Here is a 27,506-nt window from a genome sequence, read left to right on the forward strand (position 1 = left end):
CATTCAAATAAAATATACTTAAAACTTAACGCTAAGCCTGACACAATGATGATGGCCGGGGCTGAAACCTGTCAGACACAATTACAACTCTCTTTATAAAACGCTCCCATTCCAACACCGACAATTCCCCCACTTCAACTCTCCACATAGGCAACAAGCCACATGTCCACAACCACAGACCACTAACACGTCCAAAATAAATGAAGAAGAGAAGGCCTGGTGTTGTCCAAGAGTCGTTCCCTCCTCCAACACCTATGATTTCCCATGAAGCTTGTCATTGTCCCCCAGAGCAGCCAAGACAGACAACTGGAAATTAAAACATATACTGTTCTACACAGTGCAATACAAATATGAATTCCAATCTGTTAGGCTATCTGAATGCATCTGTTGTACAGACTGCACACACGTTGTTACATGTGTAGGTATATATATGTGTGTGCGTGTTAGGTAAAGAGAGAGAGAAAGAAAGAAAGAACGAAAGAAAGGTTTTCCCTGAAACATACGTTGTGTACATGTTTAGTATTTAGGTTTGTGTATGCCTGCACGTGAGTGTGTGGATTCAGGGGTGTGTGGCGTTGAGGGTGGCGGTGGTGGTGTTAATGGTGGTGGGGGGGTGTAGTGTGTGTGTGTGTGTGTGTGTGGGGGGGGGTCGAGCCATCCTCCAAGTGAGTGGCGCCACTCTCAGCCCACTTCCTAGCGCTCTGCAATCCATCAGGCAGGGTGCTGAGAGTTCTTCTCCCTCTGTCCTTTCCCCTACTCCCTCCATCCCCATCCTCCTCCTCTTGCTACGGCCTAATTAGGGCCTTGGATTGCTCCCCTGTCTGGCCAGCAGTGGAGGGGACCACAACTGCACCAGGGTCCCCTTGCGCTTTCGCACGAATGAAGCTCTCCAAAAAAAGATGCGACCGCCTCTGAAATTAGATGAAAGATGGCCTCAACACCCCCCCCCCCTCCCTCCCTGACATCTCTGGCCACCATTAGGGCTGTTTCTCTCTCTACGCTTTGTGGATGTTGAGTATCTTTCGCACCCACACAAAGTTGTCAGGAAAAGTGTCCTGAGCAATGGGAATGATGAAAGTGTTGTCTCTTTGGGTTGTTCTGTGAGGGGGCTGTAAAAAGGTTTACAGACAGCACAATTACAAGCAAGCCAGAGAGACTGGCTCATAGAACAAAGAGACTGTCCCGTACTTGTCATGTGATGGCCTAGAATCAGATTCTTAGACATCCACACCCCCCCAACACCATCACCACTAGCTCACTACTGCTTGGTGGTGTCTGGTGCTGGAGGGAGAAGGACAGTTGTGTGGGACACACACACCAGTCTGCCCTGGGTAAACTCAGACACGTTCAACGGCCCTCCAGCTGATTAAACTATGGGCTTTCTCTCTCTGTGAGTTTTGGCTCTCCCTATAGATTCTTGGGCTTTTTTTCACTGTCACTGCAGTAACACCATACCCTCCCCGCACTTCTGCCCCTACCCAACCCCACCAAACCTAAGATCAGATTCTTTAAAAACATGTTTTTTTCTGGAGGAAAGAGAGGATTATTGAACTATCATGTCTAAACCTTTGCTAACAACAGTGGGAAAGAAGACCTTAGAAGACTCCAATAACAGAACCAGATAGAAGGCTCCAACAGCCGGCTCCAGCAAAGCAGCTATACAGCATCAGCCTACAGCACCAGTAAACCTGGGTTGTAGCAATGCACAACAACAGTCAAGGCACGGTAAACAGTAAAGGATATTGAGGGCAACGCCGCATTTGGCCTTCAATAGAAAGTCACAGCTAGCTAGGCTAAATGAGTTACAATTCCCATTGTCCTCCTGCATTGGGTTCAAGAACGTGCACTTGGTGTGCTCCAAGAAATCTTTGGTGAATTGTCCGAATCATTTTTAAAACGTCGGAAAATTGCTACGGATTAAGATTTGACAGACGGTTGTGGCTGGCTGACATTGCTTGTGACAGCAGGTTATGTTAAACACATGTACTGTAATATCCTGTAAGTGCAGACAAAAAAACGCATTCTTCATACTCGTTCTTTATTGAGTGCCTGCGCTGCGGGACAACATTCCGCCGGCAAAACTTTCAGCGAATTACTCCTAGGCCCAACGCTCTCCTCCGCTATGCCGAATATGCGCAGGTGGTTGAGAGACCCCCCTTCCTTAAGGCTCCGACCGGATAAAAGGGAGGAAAATCAGCGGGCTTTTTTCAGCATATGAAACAAATGTTTGGCATTCCACTGGGCCGTGCTCTGCTGTAGACCTGTCTGTTAACAGTCGACGGGACGCCAGGGCTTGTTGGCCACTCATTGGACAGGGAGCTCCAAGAAATGTTAAATGCCAGGCAATCGTGCACGACGTTTTTTTACACTGTTATTCTTCTGAGGTATTTCGAACATTTTGTGCGGGTGTGTTCGTTCTCTCATCTGTGACCGATTAATATGGGACCTAAAGATTGATGTAGGTTACTGTAATTACTTTGGCATCTCTCACATACACGTAAGGAATGTGTCCTTATTTTTAGTTTGTGCTTTGCATCTTTATCGACAACCACACCAACTGCACAACTGATTCAGCAATTTCGCACGCCCTGACGACAGTTTCAAAGTCCAAATAAGAATTTGAGACATATTGGACGGTTTTAACTGGGAAGTAGGCTACGGCCTACAGATATTTAAAAAATCATGCAAGGTTGATGCGATGACAGTTTATCAGATAACCTACCCCTGACCTTGCAGACCTATTTAACCGTTCCTAGTTGTTTGTAGCTGTTTTATAATTCCAATAGTTTATAAAATCCTCAAGATATCTGGTTCAATGATTTAGCTGCAGTATACTTCTACATCCACTTTTGGTCCACATCCACCTTGGTCTCTTAACTGCTCCCACACAATGTTATTTTGCAAGGTATTTAATAAAGTGCTTGTGAACTTGGTAACTCTTGGATAGCCACAGGGGTCAAAGTCAATGTATTGGATTGACAAAGAAGGATTGACCAAGAAACCCTTGTAGCGACTCTATGATTTGTTGTAATCAGGAATGCAAATGTTTTTCCACCTTGTGTGTGTGCTCATTAGCACACCCACACAGACAATCTGTAATCAGTTCAATCTAAAATGAATTTTTAGAGCTGTCTTAAAAGATAATACACCAGATATCAATCTTAGATCAGCTTTAGACCAGTTACATTAAGCCTCAAACCAAGTGACGTCATCACGGTGATTAAAACATGTAATCCTGTTACAAACAATTGGCACTTGTGTCAACCTGTTGAATGGGTTCTAAGTACACTAGGAGTAAGGCGCTTGTTCAAGATTTTAAAAGGGATCTTTCTTTAGAAAGGACTTACATCCACATACATAGGCTATACCTAAAGAGACAGAAAAAGAGACTCCTTTTTCTCACTATCACATAGACGCAAACACATACACACTGGGAATGTTGTGTTTATTGAAGCAATTGCTTGCTGAAATGCAACACTCCTTTCTGTCTCACTGGTGTGGATTTAGCCTGTTTCTGTCTAGTCTAGGCTGAGCAGCCTGGGGCCAATGAGATTTCGATTTCAGAGAGGTGTCCTGCCAATGTGCTGTGATACCGAACAGGTTGGAGGGGAGAACTGGTAAAGTGTACTGTTTATTCTCAATTCCAACCTGAACTCGAGGTATCACACAAAAGGAGAGAGGGTGCACAGTTAGCTAGCTCTCATCATTCTAGACATAAATTATTGGTGAAGTTATTGGCTTTCCCTGAAAGGAAATATACAAGCATCTGGTTAATCCGGGCATGTTGGACATTGACAAAAGTAATACGAAAGTGCAATCTTACAAAGGCTTTTGTACTCATTTTAGGGAACAGTTTTTACTTTTTTTTGAGAAGCTCTTTTTATTTTATTTGCTTAAAACCAAGTGGAAGCAAAACCACAACTCGTTTGAGGGGGTGTGACTTCAGCTGCTGGCTCTATATATTGAGACGATGTGTTCAGTGGCGTCATGTGAATTACACGCAGAAACTAGTCTTAAAAGTTCGGGACAGAAGGCTACTCGTCGCAAACCTCGAAATATCGCCATGGAGACAAGTTTATGCACCCTCTGTATGGCCGTTGTTCTGTCATCGATTACACAGTATTCAGGTGCAATAGGTCCGGTTATCAAGTGCGAGCCTTGTGATGCTGGAGTGCGGCTTCTGTGCAAGCCTTTACCCGAGGACTGCGCCGAAAGAGTTCGCGAGCCGGGTTGCGGTTGCTGTATGACTTGCGCCCTGGTCCTTGGACAGCCATGTGGGGTTTACACGGGAAGATGCGGCTCTGGTATGACCTGTCTACATCAGCCCGGAGAGACCAAACCTCTCCAAGCTCTGCTAGAGGGACGTGGAATGTGTGCAAACTCAACCAACAAAAGACCCGTCAGCACCATACCTCCAATTAATGAGATACCAGGTACGCTATTTATTCTAGACAGCAGTTTTCTTTTGGTGTATCTGGGTTTCCAAGTGTAATAGGGAAGGGATCAATCCGTCACAGGTTGATAGCTGTGTCCTCGCAACAGACCAGAAACGAGTTACTTTTGACAGATGGATGACACATTTTTCTCAGTTTGGATCGAACATTTGTCATTACATCCGTGAATTCCTCTACTTGAAGTTTAGGCTTATCATGGATTTTGGCAAATATTTTTGGATAACATTTATTTTGAAATATAATAAATAAATATAAATCAAGGCAAAATGTCTCATTTCTATACATATCATATCTACTCTGTAGACTACCAACTAGTCGAACTAGGCATGACACCGAAGATACTAGAGTAACAGTAAAGATGTAATGTATGTAAAAATGGTTTTGGGTCTGTGATGCCGTCTACACTCTACTGATTTCCTCAAAATATATTTATATTTCAGTAGATAATTAATGATCTGCCTACCTATGAGGTTGCTCAGCGTAGTATATCTTTTAATTTAATTCACTTTATTGATCCCAAAGGATTGTTAATTGTGTTACTATGTGAAACTGGTTAGAAATGAAAAAATAATCTTGATCTGGTTGTGCCAGAGAGTGTTGGTGTTCAGGAGGAGCAGAGAAGCTTCACAGCCCCCCCATTCCTCCAGACCCCTTCCAGCACTCGCTGGCCCCAGGGGGGGCCTAGACTGCTCCAGCAGCCCTCTATCCTCAGCCCCGCCAAGGCTGACGTCCTCCGACGGGTGCAGCTGAAGAGAGCTCAGAGCTTCAAAATGGAGGAAGTCCCTGGCATTCTCAGCACAGACCAGAACTTCTCTGTGGAATCCAAGCAGGAGCTGGAGTATGTAAGTACCCAGTGTTCCCTGTCCACAAGTGTTTCTCTCTCTCTCAACACCCAGGTGGGTTGTTGAGAGAGAGATGTTTTCCTCGGCTCCCTCAGTGTTTTGGTGTCCCTCCCCCCCCCCCCCTCTCTCTCTCTCTCTCTCTCTCTCTCTCTCTCTCTCTCGCCCTCTCTCTCACTCTCTCTCTCTCTGCGGGTGATGAAATGTTTGGGGTATTGGTGCTGACGGCTGGCAGGGCAGGCAGGCAGGGCAGGAGGCAGAGATTGGCTTGGCGGCGATGGGGTACGGTGGCTCTGTGGCTGACCGGGTCAGGCGGTTGCTTGGCCGCAAGGCGTCCGCGTGCCGGGGCGTACAGCGAAAAGAGAGAGACACAGAGGATGATGGATAGGCCCCTGCGTACACCCGTTTGGAAACCCCGCTGCTATTTTTGATCCTCTGAGAGAAAGCGAGTGCGCACAAGGAATGAGCTTTGGCTCGTTGCTTTGATCAGTGACCGGAGTCCCTTTGAAGGCACTTAATCCCCTGTCCTTTGTGTGAAGTGTTACAGTCATAATTAGTTTAGGCCCAGACTTAAACCCTCTCAAGTTCGCAAGATAAATTCATTTCATATCAGCTACCTAGCTGTCATACTCCGGCCACCATTGTTGGAGTATTATTGAAGACCGGTTAGCTGGGTTTTTGTAGGATTAACACAATGTCGAGACTGAACTCCATTGTATTTCTCAGCACAGTAATCTGGTCCTGATTCTGAAATCATTCCATGCATGTGAGAAGTGAGGAGATGCTCATGTGTGTTTCTGTCTGCATCCTGTTCTGTTTAGGGTCCGTGTCGGCGAGAGATGGAGAGTGTTCTCAACGGCCTGAAGATCACAGACATACTGAACCCGCGAGGATTCCGCATACCAAACTGTGACAAGAAAGGCTTCTATAAGAAAAAGCAGGTAGGGGAGTGGATTAAAACACCTGTGTGTGAATGAAGCTCTTGGAAGCATATTTGTTTTAGTAGAGAGCCTGGCTTAGTTCTGAATTCCACCGCTACCAAGCATCAGCAACAGGGGATCCCATTTAGATCAATAATATAAAAGCCAAAAGCCCTACCGGCAACATACAATACGCCCATTTTATACGATTCCTCCAAGCCTCAGTCCCTGCCAGTCACTCTCCCAGTCACTCTCTTCATCCAGATCTGCATCAACAGATCTAGAACAGATGTCGAGCATGTCCTGAGGTGCTTCCCTACTGCTTATTAGAGCTTCATCACTGCCTGGGGATGTGGACCAGAACAGCTCAGCCCAGCAGCCATCTACCGCAGAGCGGAGCCCTCGAGAGCCAAGAGGAGGCTGAGATGGCGGCCGGGGCTACGCTAACCCTCCCAGGGAGACAGACGTCAAGGTGGCCGTCGGCACCCGACGCGCTCGCCCCATAATTGTCGGACTTGGGAAAAGCCAGTCACAGAAATAGAGCCTGCCGTCCGTCCCTGCGTTGGCGCGGTGCGGCCACAATCGCTTTATAATAAATGAGTGGGACCCGTGCTTTCATATGGAGGCACTTAAGTCTCCCGCGCCCCATGCCATCCGCCAAAGCAGCCCGCTCCTTATTATATGGCAGCCGCCTAATGCACGGCGGTCTCATTGTGTCTGTTTATTTTGAATGTCCCTAAAGTCTCGTTTGTGTGTGTGTGTGTTCACCCCCGTCACGGGCAGGGCGGAACAGCCATTTTGTGTTTTTCATCGTTCTTTGGGGTGGTTGCCGGATGCCGTTTAGGCCAGACTCAGCTTATTACCTGTATGTGTCGACACAGAGTCCATGTGCATGCATGTGTTTGTTAGAAGGGGGACATTAAGTAGGAGTACTGGTTGAATTGGATGCATTCACCAAATGCACATTTGACCTCTTTGTAATTACTCCTCAATTACATATAGATGTGGCTTTTTCCCTACAATAATTACAGTGTCCAAAGCACTAATTGTACACTAACTGCACACTTTATCCATCTTATGGAGTGCATATTTACATTTATGGCATCTTCCTCCATCTCTTTGCGAGGGTGTAATGCAGGAAGTTTGTTCTTATGTAAGTTTTGTGTAGATACTTTTATGTCTCACAGAACATCTCACAGAAGCGCAGTTTAAAATCACTCAGATCAGATATGCAGATTATATTTCATTGTATTCATTGATGTACAAATAGTGCAAATAGGAAGTGCAGCAATGATGCAGCCAGAAAGCGGTCGATCTCCCTTCTGATCAAACCCTATAACTCTCTGTCATGGATGGACAGATTTTGTATTTGTCCTTCAAATGAATCGCTGCATGTTTTACTAGAGAGGATCTTGACCTTTAGTAAAATTGGCAGTAAAATAACAGCCTTTGGGTTGCTCCAGAGACGCTGTAAGTCATTTGTAGTACCCATAATTTGAGGCTGTACGGTATAATCAGCAACAGATGATTTGTACTGGCCACCGGCTTCTGAAAATAGATGTCGGGTCTCAGTTGTTCACAAACGGGCCTAAGCAAATATTTGACCAGCTTTCTGTTTACCTTTAAGGTCTCTATATGTGTGTGGAACTGGAGGTAGACCGTAAAAGCAGCTCAAAATACCATCACGTGTCGCATGGCCAAGTCTGCATCTACTTAGCAGAAAAGGGCTTCCATTAATGGCCCCTGCTCTTTAAATGCTACTCTGCACTGCTGATCAAGCAGCCTCTGGCCCATCTTTCTGAATATTGGACTGTATTTATGGTTATGTAAGGATCTTCTCTTTGTCGTTTTCGCTCTCTCTCTCTCTCTCTCTCTCTCTCTCTCTCTCTCTCTCTCTCTCTCTCTCTCTCTCTCTCTCTGTGTCTGTCTCTCTCTCCCTCTCTCCCTCTATTTGGTAGTGTCGTCCATCCAAGGGCAGAAAGCGAGGGTTCTGCTGGTGTGTGGACAAGTATGGCCAGCCACTGCCAGGCTTCGACGGCAAGGAGAAAGGAGACGCCCAATGCTACAACTCAGAGAGCCAATAGGACGGAAGCCCACAGAGAGGGAGAGGGAGAGAGGGAGGGAGAGAGGCGGAGAGGAACTGTAAACAGCCAGAGGAACAGCGGTTATTGGGAGAGAGGTCAACCGTGGCTCTGACAGCAGAGCTGTGGAGGGCTGGCATTGCTGTTTCTGGAGCTCCTAGGACCTTACTAGAGGCAGGGCAGGCGGAGCGGGGAGGTGAAGTTCAACTCCCTTAGTCGTGCACCTCTCTCCATTGCTAACCGTGTGCAGCTGGACTCAGACACAAGAAGTTCAACCAGCCTGGTGCATCTCTGAGAAGTGCGGACATTTCTGGATTTTTCTATCGCGAACTTGATTGCACAGGGGTCAACCCTGAGCCCACCCCCCCAGAGACTCTGTCAGGGAGAGATAGGCGTTGACGCACAATTAAATGGCACTATACACGTGTGTGTTTGTGACATGGTACTGTAATCGAATCCTTGTAAGCTTGTGATTCTGACTGTGTGTGGTGTGCTAGAATTGTATCTGTGTCGTATATTCTCTGCATATCTGTATGAGAGACATTAAGTGCGTACAGGCACTTTATTAACCATATCATGGGCACAGACAGTATGCATGGTACAGTACAGTGTCCCCATGGTAACCCATGCCATGTTTCTCTATGCCAGTGCATGCAACAGCTTTGAATCCATTCAGCGTTTCACTGCATGCTCACTTCCTCCTCCTCAGGACCCTTTGAGAAAGGGAGTTGAAATTCAAGGCAGATTTTTCATATGCAGCTCATACACAATGCATTATTATTATTATTATTTTTGTTGGATTCGGCTGCATCGAAAGAAGGCCACAATCGTTATGGGCCTTATTGTGTTTCTAGTGTTTATTTTATTGTTTGTTTTTAAGCTGTTCCATTTGCATAAGCTGGTATGTGGGATAAAGGAGACAAGCCTTCTCATCTCACATTTCTGTGTAGGTTTTTTGTTTGTATTAACTACGCAGTGAGACCTTTTCATTATTTAGCTGTGCCTGTTGGCAAAATTAAGTGTGCGTGTATAACGCAACTGTATGATGCAAATGTATTTTACCTCTCAAAAGTCTATTTTTAAGTAATAAAGGCAATATAACCTGTTTTTCGTCCGGGCCCGCCCGCGGGACCGAAACACTGCCCCCTACTCCCCCTGTTACTACGCACTAAATGTTAATAAATATATTTTTTTGACTACTACACATGTTATACATCATTGGAAAGCTACGATTCTTGTGCTTGTAGATATGTAAACCATTTCAAGATCGAGTCACAACAACAAGTTTAGTCAACGTCTTTGTCCAGTCACTACTTTGGTGTTGTTTACAAAGCCAAACGTCTCTACTTACCCTCAAAGGTTCCGTGTCGTCCAGGTATGCAAACAACACATCAAAACTTGATCTGCTTACATTCCCAAGGGTTCAAAGTATCTAACCATGTAAAGTAATTCGTCCAAATACAATGTTTTACGTTCATGAATAGCCATTATCCTTTGTTTCATTATGCAAGTTAGCCGACGGAAGAAACAACTTGTTCACATAAAAGTGTTCTTTTCTCCGGTTAGCAATGGAGTATTTACGATATGAAGGCATCAACATGTCCGTTGAACCCTCCCCTTTAGATTGACACATTGTTTGACCCAACAGGAGCTTCCATGCCCCGTTGACAGCCCTCTAAAGCCAACTAGGTCTGTGCGTCCTGCCCCCCCCCCCCCCCCGCCCCCCCCCCGCCCCCCCCCCCGCCCCCCCCCCGCCCCCCACTCGTTCTAAACTAATTTCTCGAACTGGCTTCGACTGGCTCTGAAATTATCTCGTTAGCCTTGTAGCTGCAGCTTGCTGAAAATGCCAATACCTCATTTGTATGTGTCTGTGGAACCTTCAAAATAAAAGTCGATTGCGCAATATGGTTGACAGAATCAGAGTTCTTTGTGCGCCAATCCTGGGAATCAGATAAAGCACTCCAATGTGTTCATGCTTCAGTTTTTCAGTTTCAGTAATACTAATTAGGGATTTAGCTATTATATATATGATAGTTCTAAGTACCACCTTTCATTAGAGATAACAATTATGAAAAATAATACCTTTTTAGGTATTTTTGACCTTGGTTACAAAGGGTCATTTTGGAGTCTCCAAAAGGCCCTTTTAGAAAACACCTGGATGTACTCTTATAAAAACATGTGTCAAATATGAATATATTGTGGTATTATATTCGACTTTTGAGTTGAATTGGGTAAGGCTTCAAGCTGTGGTCCAATGTTGCCTTCCAGCTAATACCTACCACTTCTAGGCCTCTTCAGGCCTCTGTTTTCAAAACAAAATCTAGGCAGACTTAGAAACTTTCAATTTCCTTGTGTTCAAGCCTCTATTAATCAACACCAGTAGGACTGACAGGGGTCCTGACAACAGGGGAAAAAACTTCAGAGTGTCAGCTTTCAAAAGAGACCATGCATGTACTCCAAATGGTTCAAGAACAGCTTTCAATTTACTTTGGGTATGCTGTTTAGGCGTTTTCAGGCAAATTTAACAGGATTTTGAAAAGGATAAACTGATACAACAACATTTATTGAAAGAACATTCAAGGAATTACAAAACAAGCCAACATACTTGATTTTAACCAACCAACCAAGTCAATAGCAGCATATTTGTGAACTATAGCGGCCAGACAAAAAAGTACACATATATCGACAACCAACAGTAGCATGTAGACAACACAGCATCTTTATAAATACAGAAACCTTGCCGGTAGAACAAAAGTTCAAACGAAAAGCGATAAAAATGTCCTTTCAGAGCAATATATAACATAAGAGTCGGAGGGTGGAGATGGGGAGGGATGTGGAGGGTTGGGAGGGCAGGTGTCCCCCATGACCCCCTGGCTGAAGCAGGAGGCCTGCAGAGACCAGCAGAGGTAGATGAACAGAGCAGAGGAAGATATAAAAAAGCCCATCCGAAACCTGAGCACTTGGCCTGGATGAGCCCTGATGCTGTTTGTGTTAGGCCACGGTGCACATACCTGTGGCATTTTAACTATTTCCCCGATACCCATTGAGGAAACGTCAATGAAGATACATTCCGACACTGTCAACATGTTGAATGAGTGGCTGTGTTGTTCTGCGCAGTGCACAAGTCCAGCGTTTGAATGAATCAAAAAACAGCTCCTGAAGATCCTGAACGAGGTTTGGCAAAGCTGGTGACCTGTGGTCTTCAGCCATGGAGTTATTTAGTCACAAACACAAATGTATACAGTGTTCCCCTATTTACAATCAAAAAATAGGCAAACATATAAATAATCTAAAAATTACAAATGGTTCAAACAAGTGAGCACATACACATTTTGAATAAATAAAGCTTGATACGTACGTCATGTAAATACATTAAGAGCAATTTATCTTCTCTCAAATAAAATTTGATGTTGCGTGTTTATGTGAATGAGTGTGTGTTTGCATGTGTTTGTAAAAGAAACTTAGTATAGGAGGTGGCTGTGTGTAAGTTCGCAGAAACCTACAGCATGCTGTGTGTTTAGTCCTTCAACTGAGTGAAAGAGTGGCAGTATGCATCTCTCCCTGGGCCGGTTTCATGTGTGTGTGTGAGTGTGTGTGTATGTCTGATCACAGCACTAGTGAGTCAGCTCCTGATGGCACTCAGAGTCGCCCGCCAGATCACTCGATCCCGGAACCTTCTTCCCATTCCAGGGGGACACGCACCAACAGCGAGCAGGGGGTCCAACGAGAGACGACTCACACTGGCCCGAGAGAGAGTAGAAAAGTAGAGAGATACTGTCATTAACTAACACGTCTCCTCAGTTGAACTTACTTCCTGTCTTTCAAAGTGGCTGCTAAGCTAACCTGTGTCTCTCTTTGTCTTTGTCTGTGGTGCCTGTTGAGGTGATGGAGATGTGCCTCACCTGCTTGGCCTTGTAGAAGCCATGCTTGTCACAGTTAGGGAGGTAGAAGGTGGTGAACCTCTCCCCCAGTTTCTGCTGGGAACTGGCGATCATGTCCAGTGCTGCATGCAGCTCAATATGGCAGGGGCCCTGAAGAAGAGAGATTAGGAGAAAGGGAGAGAAAGGGAGATGAGTATTTTGGGGTTATAATTCATCATACACACACAATACAGCACAATTCATTCAGAAATAAAACGATAGCATGCAAACATAACCAAACTTTAAATAAATGACTTCTGGATTCGGAAACAAAGCGAAGTGTTTTTTTTTTTCTTTGGACAGCAAGTGCTCCCTCTAGAGGGCTGGAAAGTAACTTTCCACAACAGCCTTTCAACTCGTGCCCTAGATCCCATAACAGCAAGCCAGGTTGAGTATGCTGGTTGTGTGTGTGTGTGTCTGTACCTGCTCCACCAGCTTTTTGCGAATGGCGTTGACTTTGGCCTTAATGCTCTCCTGGGCCTCGGCGGCGTCACGGTGGTCGGAAGGCGTGTTGAGGCCCAGCAGGTAAGGCAGGGAGCTGTGGTCAGGCAGGCCATCGGCTTCCTCTGTGGGGGGAGGCAACTAGGTCAGCTTAGCCCTTCAACATCAACAAGAGTTCATGAACCTTCATTAAACTTCATTAAACCTCGTTTAACTTCATTAAACGAGTACTAATAATTCATGTCAAAACATGTGAAGGATAAGGGTGGGGTTGGTTCAGTCATGGAGTCTACCTTGTCCCCCGTCCTCAGCGCAGACGCCCTGTCCCCTGGTGAGGGAGTGGAGTGGTCTGGCCTCACCAGGTCGGGGCGTGCAGCGGAGACCCTGGGCGCAGTGGGCCGTGTACACCCCGCAGGAGGCCCCCTTCTCCAGGGCGCAGGCCTGACAGCAGCCACAGCCAGGCTCCCTCAGAACCTGCCTGCAGTTCAGGGTAATTGCAGGGCACTGGTCCAGCTTCTCCTGGGTACAGGGGGCACATCGGATAGGCTCAGGTCCCACCACAGGGGAGGACAGCCCCCCTGCCAGGAAAGCAAGGGCCACCCCCAACACCAGCGTCAGCTTCTTGTATATTCCAGTCATCGCCAGGCTTTCAGGAACTTAACAAGGAACAAAATCTTTTCAGATGTGTTTTGGAGATTTGAGGCCAAGCAGTTGGTTTCCTTCTAAACTGATTTCCCCGAAGCAGCAGCTTGGCAGTATTTATACAGGTCTCTGGCCTCGGCAGGGTTAATGTTTGACATGGTGACTCCAGATATTAAATATTTTGAACAGGCTAGTTCTATTAGGTGCATGACCTCTGGATGGAGTGGGTAGACCTGGACTAAGGTTCAGAAGAGCACTTGTCAATATTGATTTTGGAACACTGATTGATTATGAACTGACAATAACAACCTCAACCCCTACAGTAAATTTGTGGTTGACCTCGTGGTTAACATCACAGAGCCAACTTGATACCGTCATCATGTCAACAATGTTAATAGCTTGAAAAGATGTGGATGCATTTTTGTGCAACAAAAACATTTTTCTGCAAATCCTCCATCTGACAAGTTCTTGAGACCTGATAGTATCTAGAAAATCATGTTATTGTTCATTCATTCAAAAAAGGTTGAACAGAGGTTGTAACAAAATGGCAGTCTCTTTTTCTACTCTCTTTCTTATTTCTTAAAACATATTTGTGAGTTTCTTTGATCTTTGGTGAAGGCCCTTCTTATCTGCCTTGCAAACAAGACCCCCTTTGTGTTGCATAACCATGGTAACAATATGGATTATTTCTCTTGTCTCAAAACATGTTTGTCTGGAAAAGGGTTTCAGTAAATGGCTGTTTCCTGGTGTAGTATTCCTCCCCGGACACGCACATGCAGCCTTTGCCCTCTAGAATGATCCTCTGATTAGTCCTTTCCACTGGACACTATATGAACATCTGTGTGGGCATGGCCTCGTGTACCTACAGCTAGACATTACCCTGTCATAGTCAGGGATACATTACCGGTATGCTGTTCCACTAAGAAAGTCTACATTCCGATGAAATACAATTTTGTTCATTTTAAGTCCAGTGTATTTTGTCTTCACTGATTCCTCCTGCTCAACAATCATTTTCCCTATCATCTGCTTAACCCTCGTGCTGCCTTCGGGTCACATGACCCAAAGGTTCATAACGAACCATTGTTGTGTTTACCCAATTTTACCCAATACAAAAACAAATAAAAATAATTTTCTTTTAACCATTCCAATGTGGGGGGTCTGAGACAGCCCGACAGTTAAAAGAAAATGCTTCACTTTGTTTTTGTATGAGGTAAATTTGTCGCAATACGACGGTGGGTCACAATGACTGATGGGTCAGAATGACCCGAAGATAACACAAGGGTTAAACAGGACACCGACCAGAGTTGCAAAATTCCAGAATGTTGTAATGTGGAATGGTGAAAACTTTCCATGGAAATATTTAGAAATTTTGGGGAATTAATGGAAATTATTTTGGGGGGTACACTGTGTTTTGTTTGTGATGTCCATACATCATTGATAACAGTATTAATAACATCCCTTTAAAATGTTTTATGAATGACAATACAGTTTGAATACAGCATAGTACGGTAAATCAAGCTCAAACCTGTACTGGTACACTTCTATGGCAGCAAATAAAATGTGAAAGACCTTACCAAGCCAAGTTAGAAACTTTTATATCTTTGTACACTATTTATATTGACATGGACAATGTTTAGATATTCACCTAATATAACCCAAATTTAACAGAACACATGTGCTCCTTGGGTTGAAAGTAGGCTTGTCTTTAGTTGTGTGACTGATCCTGGGAACTGTATGTACATGTGGTGTGGGAAATAACAGCTTGTGCGATGGTTGCTTTTGAGAACGTATTGTGGCAACCCAGGAGTGCAGCACCATAGACCGGGTCACCGGCAAGCCACTCCCAAGGGAGACAACGAGCTGCGCAGGTGTGGTGAGTGGGAGCTGGACTCCAACACACGCTTACGGCCGTTGTCTAACCAACTCCTACTGTGTGTGTTTTTTTCAGTGAGGAGTGGGGGTCCAAACAGCCCAGCCGGACCAGTCCAGACTGTTCCCTCAACCGAAGAAGAACCTAATTTATTTTTTGTTTTTTGTTGTTTTTCAATAAACGTCTGCTATTTAGTACAATAACCGTGCTTTTGAGTGGTGCTGTGCTGTTCGCCCCGGCTACGTCCCTTGGTTGCTACAGTATAATGACAGAAAATCTCTCAAATTTAAAACGTTAATGTTTTTCTGAAACTTCCCGGGCACTTTCCCAAAACATGTCAACCTCTTTACAACCCTAATAGGTACTGGTCGGATCAAAACCCAAAGAGAGTGTCAACTCACTGTCAGTGATGAATCCTTTAATACGGTTTCGAATCAAACATACATCAAACATGGAACCTACTCAACAACTAGCTGGTGTGTGGTGGCCTCTTCAATGTTGTACATCAGATTCACTAGCCACTGAGGGAGAGGATCTGGATCACCACCCTGTGAAAGAGACAACTTCAAATCAAAACCAGTTGATCCTTGGAGGCATTTGGCTTTGGGAAGGAGTTAATTGACTGGATACAGATTCAGTATGCTCATCTCACAGAAAGTCTTATCACAAAGCAGGATGTGACCCAACCGCCTGGTGGTCCCACCGCTCAAGACCGCCCGGTCCCAACACAAGCTCTTCTCCTGTCTGGCCCCCCAGTGGTGGAATCAAGTCCCCACCTCCATCAGAGACACTGACTGTCTCTCCACTTTCAAGAAAAGGCTCAAGACGCACTTTTTCCGGGAGTACAACGGTACTTAGGAATGGTTCGCTTGACCCGATGTTAGTTTCCTCAAGGATCACAATGACTCTTGCTTAGAGACTTGTTGCTCTTGAGGTTAGTGGTAACTGATTTAAATTTTTGTACTCGCTGTGATATATTGTTTTTATTATTGTTGCTTGCTTTTTCCACAGGTACACTTGCACTTATAGCGGTTCATGTTGTTTAATTGTAACTTGTTTAACTACATGCTCTTATGGTTCTTCCCTTTGGTTGTTCACAATGTGTGCTTCATGTTTTGGCTACTCACAATGTTTTTGTGGCTATCTTGTTGTTATGATCAGTGACCTACGCACTTTGTAAAGCTCTCTCTTGGAAGTCGCTTTGGATAAAAGCGTCTGCTAAATGAATAAATGTAAATGTCCCAAGTTTCCTCTATACCACAGCACCAGACAGGGGCACCCCCTCTTAAATCTGTTCGTTTTATCCATATAACCTGTAGCCACAATGTATACAACAAAACCCCAGAATGAAACATGGCCGTTAATTCTTTCATGAAAGTTGTGCACCACCAGGGTACAAAGATTGACCCAGCAGTTAAAATGATTTACACACAACAGAAAGCACAGACACACACCAGAGGACATTTTCTTGTATTGGTGCTAGTGATTTCTGGTACAGCTGCAGTTCCACCACTTCTCTCTTTCCTGAAGTCATGAGAGCAAATGTGTAATAAATAATAAAAGGAGTGGTGCCCATTGATTAAATGCAGTCTCGCTGCACTGAAGTAATAACAGGTTTGTTTCTTCTTGCAAAAAATATTTGAGGTTTAAAATTTAATTACTGTAAACTGATTTATTTTAGGGGTTTAGTGAAGGCTGTCATTTTTTACCCTTGGAACAAAGGGAGTATACAGAATGTTAAAGACTACACAATGTTTAAACCAGAATAGTTCCACGCTAAACGTGTGCCCTTTTAGATTACCAAGGATAGGGACACTTACCTGGGGGAACTGTTACCAGAAAACCTGATTACTTGAGGCAAACTGGAAACTTAAAATAATCCAGCTAAACAGAACACAGACTCTCCAACTGTCACTGGTTGGGAGAGTAAATGTTATTAAAGATGGTGGTTTTCCCATTTCAGTGTATCCAATCGTGTATTCCACTAAGCTATTTTAGGAAATGTCAATTTCTTATAATCCCATTTATCTGGCAGTAGTATAACGTTTTGAGTATATAAGCAAGAAACACCTATGTAAAACAAAAAATTAGGAAGGCTTCAGTCTCACAGATTTGAGATGTTACTACCGAGCTGCACATTCAAACCCTCTGTCTTTCTGGAAAAGTTGTAATCTCACAGAGCATTGAGGTGAACACACCAGCCAGGCTTTCTATAAAGCGAGCAGTCTGTCGCAGAAGCTTGTCCCCAGCCCTTCTCAACAGATGTGTTAAGACTAAAAACATTGTAATATGGAGGGAACGTCTCTGGTACACAGCTCCTTGAAAATATGGATAAAGATTAGAACATCCTAAAAAAAATTCCAACCACACCTTCGAACCATCCACATGTAATTGCCCCGTGCCTCACTTTGTTTATCTTTTTTTATTTTTTTATGTCTAGAGATCCAGTGTTCTGTCATTTTGTGCTACCTTATCAGATTTTGCTACAGTACCGCAAAACAAATAGGGCTAACCTTACCTTGCTGTGCAATAATGTCCCACCAGGGCATTGAAGAGCAGTGCCAATCCTATATCAATAATGTTCCACCAGGGCATTGAAGAGCAGTGCCAATGCTATATCAATAATTTTCCACCAGGACATTGAAAAGCAGTGCCAATGCTATATCAATAATTTTCCACCAGGGCATTGAAGAGCAGTGCCAATGCTATATCAATAATTTTCCACCAGGACATTGAAGAGCAGTGCCAATCCTATATCAGACGACACTTGTTAGTCAGGAATGAGTCAGCACAGAAAGGAATAGAACTGAGTGGGAGACAGACATAGGTATACCCCTCACTGAGGAATTTGGGGAAAAGTGTCTGATGAATATTCACCTATGCTTAGTAAATACCAGACATACAAATTAAAGTTAAACAAAGGCTGCACTAAAAAGTCAAAGTAAACATGATGTATCCCAGTGTAACACCATGTTGTAACATAAGAATTAAGCTGGCATCCATTCACATCAATTCTGGACATTCCCTGAGCTCATTCTGGACCTATTAGATTTTACTCAAAAGCATTCGACAAACAGTGGGAATCAAATCCCCTTGTGGCCATTCTGGGGTCTAAGAGCTCTGGCAGTGACAAAGGGCCTTTGTCAAAGGGCATTTGGGTATTGTATTGGCAAAAAAAAAGACATATTTGGCAATTGTGGATTGTGTGATGCTGTGCCTTCATTTGAGATGTGGCTGAGAGAGTCTAGATCCATCATCTGGACAAGCTTGGATTCTAGGATGTAGGAAAAGAGTACTAATGTGTTTTACAAGTCATGGGGACCAGTGTTTAAACACTTAAGTACGGTAAAAGGTACAATAATTACGTTTCTTTCAGTAAAAAATAAGGTTTTGTGCAGCCTGCAATGGAAAAAAAATATTTTAAAAAGTTTCTATGGGAAGGTTTTTGTGAAGAGATCAGGAGGTGCACATTAGTGAACCCCCCTGTATACCTTTCTTTGTCCTCTTCTCGTCTTCCCAGGTCTGCGTGGTGTTTCTTCTAATGAGGACAAGGAAAGTCTTCTCCTTGTGGCAGATGTTGGTTTCCTCCTCATGTTTCTGAAGAACTTGATCAGATGGAAACAATAAGGACTATGTGTTTGGCACCTGAAAACCACTGGGTCAATGCAAGGCCATTTACCTTGACCTTTATTCCACCGTCAGCCTCACTGCCTTCACAACATGCTCTCTCTAGACCAGACCGAGGGGCCCTGGGTGGGCTAACATTCACGCAGAAGTCCTCTGGTGTCCTAGGAGTTGTGGGCCCAGGGTCAGAATGATCCGTTATCCTCTCCTGTGTTAACGTATCATCCTGTATCAGGAGAGGACCCATGTCAGAACACATCAGGAGGCTGGCTCAGAGGCAAAGGACGTTGTTTCACCTTCAATTGGTTGAAATAAACCATTACCAAATCTCAGTATAATTTCAAAAACAATCTCTTCATTGGAAATGTTTAATCATGCAATGGTTTGCGCGAATACAAGCGGCCAAAATAAGTTTTCTCCACAGGCTTTCCGGGCTCTCCCTTAGAGATAGGGTGAGAAGCTCGGTCATCCAGGAGGGGCTCAGAGTAGAACCGCTGCTCCTCCGCGTCGAGAGGGGCCAGTTGAGGTGGCTCGGGCATCTGATAAGTATGCCTCCTGGACGCCTCCCTGGTGAGGTGTTCTGGGCACGTCCCACTGGGAAGAGGCCCCGGGGAAGACCCAGGACACGCTGGAGGGACTATGTCTCTCGGCTGGCCTGGGAACGCCTCGGGGTCCCCCAGGAAGAGCTGGTGGAAGTGGCCGGGGAGAGGGAAGTCTGGGCCTCCCTGCTTAGGTTGCTGCCCCCGCGACCCGACCCCCGGATAAGCGGAAGATAATGGATGGATGGATGGTTTGCGTGCCAATTTAACAGTTAGCTTGTTGTAGCAGTCCTGACTTAACAGCAGGTAACCGGAATGGATTTGGATTTGCCTTGTTAGCCTCCAGCTAACAAGGCAATTAACAGCAGTGAGTGGTGCGAGAGGATTACAGAGAAACTGGATGCACACAGACACAATGGACTGGGGAAGAACACCTTGGTGGATTATAGTCACAGCCATTCAAATTTGGGGATTACGAAGCAAAATTAAGGAATTTGATATTATGATATTCTCATTAATATGATATTTGTTCCTTATGAACGATGGGGGATTAGCTTCAGGAGCATCACCTTGCCTTACTTGTATAGTAAATTTGCATCAGTTGGTTGCTAGTTGGATTTTTGCTACATTTGAACAAAAGTAGAACTTGAACATAAAGAAAGTAGAGAAGTTGCCAACTAGTTTAAAATTACATGATGAATTAAATTGGTTTTCCTCCTGTCCTCCCTAATTTCCCAGTGTCTAGCCACCACTGGAACACAGGCTGTGTCAAACAATGAGGACAAGCGTCACACGGAGCCTCACCAGAACAAGGGAAATTGACAAGCGCCCAGGCCTCATCACTTTAAGCTGCTCCTGACAAGCGCCCAGGCCTCATCACTTTAAGCTGCTCCTCCTCAGACTCTCCCTTCTCTTCTTCTCTCTGATCTTCGGCCTCATCTTCCTCCTCTCTTTCATCTTCACCCTTCTCTGCCTCATCTTCCTCACACTCCTGTATAGTCTCGAGCTGGAAAGCATTCTCCTATCAATCACAACCCATTGCCTCCACACCAGTTGATTTTGAACATGCAGATTTGACTTGGGAAATCTTGGTACAGCAGCAGTTTTTTCCAAAACACAGCCTAAACCTTATTTAGTTAAACCCTAGTTAAACATTATTCCATAAAATATACCAAAGAATGATACTGAAACAGACTCACATATTGCTGATGAATACTCATAGCATCTCTTTGCTAATGAAGAGAGTTGAATGAGCTGTGGGGTTCTCTCATGGAACAGATGTTGAAATGTTAAATGCTCGTTAAACTACTCTGGTACACAGCTGTTTGTAATTGCTTTGATTGCTTTAAACCGCAAGTCAGTAATTACAGCTGTGATTGACGCTTCAACATACAACAGTTTGTTCCAACCAAGTAATTTGATTGGACAAGAGGCATTCCATGAGCTCTCACATAGAGTATATCAGCTCTAGGACTTAACTAATACTCGTATCACTCTGCTTTAAAGGTGTTCCAATACCAGTTGCATTAGCTATCATTATCCATCTTGGATTGTAAAAATATTGTATCCGGCTGGGATTTGAATGACCAAATCCCAGCCGTGCTGACATATATTATGCAATCCCTCATGTGATAATGCTTTTATTAAAACCTCATGGAAGTGTGTGAACGATGACACTCTCTGGTCCCTGACACATGATTGGTGCAGGCAAATAAAGTGTGGGTGACCTGTGCAGCTTGTTGTTAGTTAATCAACCATTCCGTATTGACCCAGATTGAGTAGAAGCGCTTGAAATGACACAGGGTCACGGTCACTGTAATCACAATTGTGTTTTTTAACATCTTTTTGATTTGATGGCTTAGCTTGACCGGGATTGGCAGGACTCCTCGGGTCACAGTAGAGGGAGAGTTGCTTGTTTAATTGAGCTCTGCTTGGCTGACCTTACCTCAGCTCTGTGGTCTTATCGTAGCATTGGACAGGGACATGGCTTAATGGGGCATTGACTACATGTGACAAAATCAGCTGCAGCTTGAATCATGGTTACTCTGGACCCATCTGTGTCATTGTGTCAAATGTGGTCGTAGTGCGTCTCTCAGAAGGTAATTTGGGTTTAGTCACATAAGAGTCCATTTGGGGAGATTGGAAATTGCCGATTAGTTGCAGAAGATTATGCTCAAATGTTCTGACACAAAAATAAGAGTTACATGCCTGTTTATTGATGGTAAGTCATTGTGGTTCTTAAAGTTTGACAACAAGAACCGGTACCAACTTGGTTATTTGAACTGTTTGGTGATGGTGAAGAGGATAGCACGGCCATGACATAACATGTTCATTCTACACGCAGCTCAGCTCTTTTAGGGAACACATTTTACTCCAAAGTGAGGACACAATGTCGCTTTCATTCATTCAAGTTCCCCTTGTCACAGATGGGCTTGTCATTATTATTAACCATGGTCATGTATCAGAAGAAAGTCCTTTCGGGACCAACCTTGAATGAACAATGGCAGATAGTATTTGCGTTGTAAAAATATTGTTACTCTGAAAAATAATGTACATGACACCCAATAACCTCTTCAATCGTTTTATGATACCACTAGGTATCAATCCACATGGACCAAGGTCGAAGTCCTCCATGGTGGAAATGTAATCAAGGGCAAAATTCCCAGTGAGGATGGAGGGACACATTCCCCAATGTTCAAGGAAGGTACCATTCCACTTGTGCTTCATAAAAAATAAGCAATCTTTTAGAATCCATGTCATACTTTATTAATAATCTTTGCCCCCATGGTTATGGTGAGGTTTAACTTTTTATGTGGCACATTTTGCCACTAGGAGTAGGCTATTAGGTGAATATTGCATTTGCTAATGTTGCTTGCTAACTTTCAGACTATCTAATACGTACTTTAGGTAAGTTCAACTCAGTATTAGACAGACAGTAATCTTCCAGAGCTATAGTATGATTCAGCATGCCATTTTCTTTCTCTCACAAAATTCGTCACCCCCCCCCCCAATGGGTGCCCTTGACTGTATTGTACGTCACCTCGGAACACAGAGTTCTTGTAGAGTTCTCCTTGTTCCTGACCTCATTGAGAATCTCGATTCGAGCAGCCTGGTTCTGCAAGCTGCTCTATTGACTTTGCTGTTACAGAGAGCCTTTGGCAAAGCACACATCAACTCCAGGGAGACACTGGTCCCTGCTCTATGTTTGAGACATGGTGACATTCTTGTGATCAACAGTGGAAAGGCACACAAAGGCTCTGTAGACTAGCCATTGTTTGTGACATTGCTGTGACAAAGTATGGAGGGAACCTTTTCATGGTTCAAAGGTCATATACTGTAGCTGGAAACCCCCCCATGACCATGCTTCCTGCCTGGGCCCCATACAGACGTCACAGGGTCATGTCCCACAGACCAAACATCCACTGGCAGCCCTTAGTTGGGTCCAATTTGTTTTTCTCAGTGACTGTAAATGACTTGCAGAATTCTATCTTCTATTCTTTTCCTTTTTCAATTGTTTCTTTATTTCTGGATTACCATGTTCATGTTAGATAAATTGTGATTTTAGATTTCAAAGAGCAGCATTCTTAAACTCATAAACTCAATACAAAGCACAAGGCTGGACTCAAACCACAATAATAAAACGATGTACAATGTTTTGTATATTGTACACCAATAATGTGTTTATTACAAAATGTTAGATTACTCAACTTTACACTGTACAAGATACAACATACTTTACAGCTTTCTGCTATTTACAAAAGTATGATCTGCATATCAAAGTTGTTAGCTAAAAAGGCAGGTTTCATTCACTGTAAGCTTATTATTAAGTAAGGCAAAAAACTTGAAACTTGAAGTATTTACATTTTTGCAGACTGAGTAAAAGGTCTAATCTAAAAAATAAATTATATTTAGATTGTGTCAACATTGTGATCTTGAGATGATAAACACTGACTCATGATCCTAGAATATGACAGTTGTTTAATGTGCCACAATGAGTTTCACTAGATGAACCAACGTTCTGTGCACTATGCAATGTATAGCTTTATGACTTTTCTCTAGATGTCTAACTGTAATATAAAGCACTATGTTTAGTATGTATAGCTTGTGTGCTTATGCGCTTGTCTGTGAATGTTATGGTCTGTGGGTGTGTATACAGTATGTGTGTGTGTCTGTGCTTTTGAGAGAGTAAGAGAGAAGGAGAGGAAGAGACAGAAAAATAAGGGGAGAAAAAGAAAGAGAGAGAAACTGACAATAAAACCACAAATAAAGAAAAAGAGAAAGAGAGAATATCCATCCTGATTTGGGCCCAGTTCACATTTGGCATTAACCAAAGTTCCATCCTAGAAGTGTTCTATTCAGCCTTCTGTAAGAGGAGGGCATTGCTCTGTGGGTCAGCGCACGTTCCCCTAATGCCATCAACACACACTCCCACACACACTCCCACAGTCCCCCACACACACACACAGACACACACACACACACACACACACATCCTTTATCAGATACAGCCTTGGAGGAATAACAAGCAAGGGTCAATAGTGAACGGCCAGGTCACAGACCATTTCAAGGAACTGTGTGTGTGTGTGTGTGTGTCTCATCAACAACACAAAACACAAGAAACATCCGCAGGTGCAGCTTCTTCGAACAGGTGATAGTGATCATATCAATAACACCTGGGACAGATCATGGACCAGCTGCAAGCCACACGTACCAAGGACAGGCAAGTCGATTTCTCTCTAGGTCAGTGTCAAGGAAAATATCTGTCTGTGAATATTTCCCCCGGCTACAGTTTTCTTTGAGGCCGCAAAGGCCTTGCTCTGAGAAATATTGTATTTTGTTCAGCAATACCTGTGCTTTGGTTTCCTTTCGGTAGGATTTTTTCAGTATGTCTTACCTCAACACCGCAAAATGTAACAACTTATGCAGTAATATAACAAAGCGCCGAAAAGCTGTTTTAGGCTAAATAACTCTTTGATCGTAAAAAAAAGTATTTCGTGTTATTCTGTTGCTCTTCAAGATTCACAGTACACATGCATACAAATACACGTGCATGCATACGTACATGGACATATAGGTATGGAAAAACAACATGATATTTGTACACCATGAAGGATGAAATGTATCCTTGGCATAATTGAACATACTAAAGTAGTAATGTGATCAGGGGTAATACTAGACAGTTCATGGTCACTAGCACTGTCTATACCAGCCACACCTAGCCCCTCCCTGCCTCCCACTTCCTATTGGAGAGGCATAACAGTGTGGGCCCTAATTTGTCAATAAAAATACAAGACAGAGTTCCTCAAATAACCTGTATGCCTATCAAATGTTCCTGGATGGTGGGGGAAGAGGATTGGGTTGGTTTGCAGTGTATCTGTCTTGCTCAGGTCCCCCCCTATGAGAAAGAGGAACTTTGTGAAGCCAATTCTTAACCACTCTCCCCCCTCACCCCCCCCCCCCCCCTCACCCTGTTACAGAAGCAAGTACCACAGCCATCACGGGTGACACTGAACAGCATTACCATCTGTAAAACCAGCTCCTGCCAGCCCTGAAAACGGCATCCCCCCCCCCCCTTTTTTCGTTTTCACTAAGTGGACTGTCCCAGTGTCCCAGAACCCGCATGGAAAGGTCGGATGGACCGAACCACCAGCAAGGAGCGGTCAGGCGGCCTCCTGAGCGATACGCCTGCTCTCCGCCACGCTCCCTACACCATCGCCCCGTCCACCGGCGTCTCCTCCTCCTCCTCCTCGTCCACCTCTCCCACCGTGGGCACGCACAACGAGGTAACGCACGGAGCCGGGCTGGGGCTGCTGTTGCCAGTGGCTGCCTGGATGGTGCCCATGCTGGCGCGCACGGTGAAGCTGGCCACGGACGACATGCTCCCCGGCTTGGCCTGGACGCTGGCCCGGCCACAGGAGTGGGCCCGGCGCTCCAGGCTGGCGGAGCGTGCCACTGAGGAGGTGGTGGCCGTGCCCACGCCCTGCACCTTGCCCTCCAGGAAGTAGGTGAGCATCTCGCCCTTGCCCTTCACACTGACCTTGCCTCGGCACACCAGGTCGTAGTTACACTTGAGCATGCGGTACACGTCCTCTGTTACCTGGGGAGGCACACGCAGGCACACGCACACACACACACACACACACATGCCCAGGTACACGTTAACAAGACATACACACCCACATATTAGCAAGCCAGGCATATATGCACGCACACCTTCAAACACATTGTTGTGTTTACCAGTGTTTTCTACTGAATAAAGGAGTATGCGCTTGTTTGGAAAGATCAACTTAGCATAACAACAGGATGGACGCGATAAGACATCAGATATGCTGTACAGTAGGAGGGAACACATGCACAAAGGATATCTCTGAGACCCAAAGGAGAGTGTCGGACACCCAGGGGAGGGGGGTCTCAGGGAGAGCTAGCGGTACCTGGATCTTTCCGGGGACTCCGGTGCTGTCCATGCGGCTTGCCACGTTTACCGTGTTGCCCCAGATATCGTACTGGGGCCGGCGTGCCCCGATCACGCCCGCCACCACCGGACCCACGTTTATGCCTAGACACACAATGCAGGACAAATCACACACACACCTCACACTGGGGTTCCTTCTAAATCCCATTCTCTGACTCCAGAGCCATAATACCTTAACTGCTCTAGGTGGATTGTACATGTGAAAGACTGCATGTTCAGTACTCACCCACTCTCAGGACAAAGTCATTGTAGGACTGGTAGTTGATCTCATCCAGCACATCGAACATCTCAATGGCATAGTCTGCCACTGTGCTCAAGTGGTTGTGAGTGGATTTTTTGGCCTGGAGAGACGATACAAACCGGTTGACAAACTGATAAGTGATGCAAAATGTGAATTTTAACATCATAATGCTAACATAATGTATGTAGTCACATGCTCTCTCTCTGTACACACACACACACACACCCACACACACACACACTCGTGAACCAGAAGAGTACCTTGGTTCCAATGGTGGGGACCAGGCCTACAGCTGCCATGTACGTGCTGCCTATGGTTTTAATTTTCTCTATGTCCTTGTAGCACTCTTTATCCATAAGCTGGGGCAGAGACACACAAACGTTTCAGGATCAGTTGATCCACAAACATGACCAGACAAGACTTCCACCAATCAGGTAAAGATGATTTGGCGAGGTTGACTGGCACGGTACCTCATCAAAGTCGGCGATGATCTCGTTGAGGAGACGCAGACACTCCACCCCCATGTTGTTGCCGTCCAGCTCGATGTAGAAGTCGTTGAAGTTGGGGATGGAGGCGAACAGCACCCCTACCTGAGCATAGGACTGGTAGTAGAGATCCTGTCAAGAAGATTCAAACACTGAAGTCAACCGACTGGAGGCTGAAAGTTTCTCACATTCAGGTTATGTCTGGTTATGTGTGTGTGTGTGTGTGTGTGTGTGTGTGTGTGTGTGTGTGTGTGTGTGTGTGTGTGTGTGTGTGTGTGTGTGTGTAAGAGAGAGAGGAAACGTGTGTGTGTGAGTGTGCATGTGTGTTTGTGTGTGTGTGTGTGTGTGAGCGAGAGAGAGAGAGAGAGAGAGAGAGAGAGAGAGAGAGAGAGAGAGAGAGAGAGAGAGAGAGAGAGAGAGAGAGAGAGAGAGAGAGAGAGAGAGAGAGAGAGAGAGAGAGAGGAAACGAGTGTGTGAGAAAGAATGTGTGTGTGTGTGTGTGTGTGTGTGTGTGGAAGGGAGCCTCACCATGTTTCTGGGGTTGGACATGAGAAAGTGTTGAGCCACATGCGCTGGCAAGAGGTTGAAGAGGATTCTCCTGTTGTCCAATTTGACCTTCTCCATGCCGTCCCTCTCCTCCTCTGCCTGAACACACACAACACACATAGAATAACACACATGCAGACACAAACATGCACAGACAACCCTCACAATCCAAAACCCAGAGCTGAAGTCTAAAGTTCACCTCTGTGACCACAAGGTGTCAGTAAAATACCAAAAACAAAACTAACATGGACAGCCATTGTAGCCCAACACACATTAACATGTTATGATATTGACAAAAGCATCCATCCAGTTATCTGTTGTAAACTAGCTCTACAAATAAAACAATATGAGACTTGAACAGCCAACACAGTGCCCTACTCTTGCCCTCGCCAAGCGACACATCACTGCCAACCATTCCAAAACCCTCACATC

The 27,506-nt window shown here is 44.8% G+C and overlaps 4 protein-coding genes across 7 annotated transcripts in view; 1 reads left to right on the plus strand and 3 right to left on the minus strand.

The window, feature by feature from the left end:
- The first annotated feature begins 4,005 nt into the window (after positions 1-4,005).
- LOC134036973 (insulin-like growth factor-binding protein 3) lies at positions 4,006-15,331 on the plus strand. Of its 2 annotated transcripts, none has more exons than XM_062482193.1 (4): positions 4,006-4,433; positions 5,046-5,296; positions 6,115-6,234; positions 15,246-15,331. In XM_062482193.1, the coding sequence occupies exons 1-4, from the start codon at positions 4,064-4,066 to the stop codon at positions 15,246-15,248; spliced, it is 744 nt and encodes a 247-aa protein (XP_062338177.1). In that variant the 5' UTR covers positions 4,006-4,063; the 3' UTR covers positions 15,249-15,331. The 2 variants fall into 2 exon arrangements, with proteins under 2 accessions (XP_062338177.1, XP_062338176.1); XM_062482192.1 differs by lacking the exon at positions 15,246-15,331 and adding an exon at positions 8,172-9,839.
- LOC134036898 (insulin-like growth factor-binding protein 1) lies at positions 11,205-13,375 on the minus strand. Its single transcript, XM_062482066.1, has 4 exons — positions 12,949-13,375; positions 12,638-12,780; positions 12,197-12,325; positions 11,205-12,034 (listed from the first exon to the last, which is right to left on the minus strand). The coding sequence occupies exons 1-4, from the start codon at positions 13,292-13,294 to the stop codon at positions 11,909-11,911; spliced, it is 744 nt and encodes a 247-aa protein (XP_062338050.1). The 5' UTR covers positions 13,295-13,375; the 3' UTR covers positions 11,205-11,908.
- Positions 15,332-15,568: 237 nt separating the features above from the next.
- On the minus strand, positions 15,569-20,639 carry LOC134036710 (proline-, glutamic acid- and leucine-rich protein 1-like). 3 transcript variants are annotated; one of them, XM_062481765.1, is made up of 6 exons: positions 20,530-20,639; positions 20,201-20,351; positions 20,135-20,163; positions 18,847-19,017; positions 18,659-18,764; positions 15,569-15,715 (listed from the first exon to the last, which is right to left on the minus strand). In XM_062481765.1, exons 1-6 carry the CDS (start codon positions 20,548-20,550, stop codon positions 15,708-15,710), a joined length of 486 nt encoding a protein of 161 aa, XP_062337749.1. In that variant the 5' UTR covers positions 20,551-20,639; the 3' UTR covers positions 15,569-15,707. The 3 variants fall into 3 exon arrangements, with proteins under 3 accessions (XP_062337749.1, XP_062337747.1, XP_062337748.1); XM_062481763.1 differs by having other exon boundaries at positions 18,659-18,772; XM_062481764.1 differs by having other exon boundaries at positions 18,659-18,772; positions 20,201-20,336; positions 20,530-20,634.
- A 4,147-nt stretch (positions 20,640-24,786) lies between these two features.
- The window catches only part of LOC134036500 (adenylate cyclase type 1-like), a 24,638-nt gene continuing 21,918 nt past the window's right edge, over positions 24,787-27,506 (minus strand). Inside the window, exons 9-14 of the mRNA XM_062481483.1 lie at positions 27,057-27,173; positions 26,514-26,660; positions 26,304-26,402; positions 26,029-26,143; positions 25,762-25,886; positions 24,787-25,427 (exon numbers count right to left, since the gene is read on the minus strand). Of these exons, the coding sequence (XP_062337467.1) occupies positions 25,035-25,427; positions 25,762-25,886; positions 26,029-26,143; positions 26,304-26,402; positions 26,514-26,660; positions 27,057-27,173 (996 nt within the window). The 3' untranslated portion in view covers positions 24,787-25,034. The remainder of the gene's footprint in view (positions 25,428-25,761; positions 25,887-26,028; positions 26,144-26,303; positions 26,403-26,513; positions 26,661-27,056; positions 27,174-27,506) is intronic.

This window comes from Osmerus eperlanus, chromosome 16 (assembly GCF_963692335.1).
Source record: "Osmerus eperlanus chromosome 16, fOsmEpe2.1, whole genome shotgun sequence".
NCBI classification, from domain to species: Eukaryota; Metazoa; Chordata; class Actinopteri; order Osmeriformes; family Osmeridae; genus Osmerus; species Osmerus eperlanus.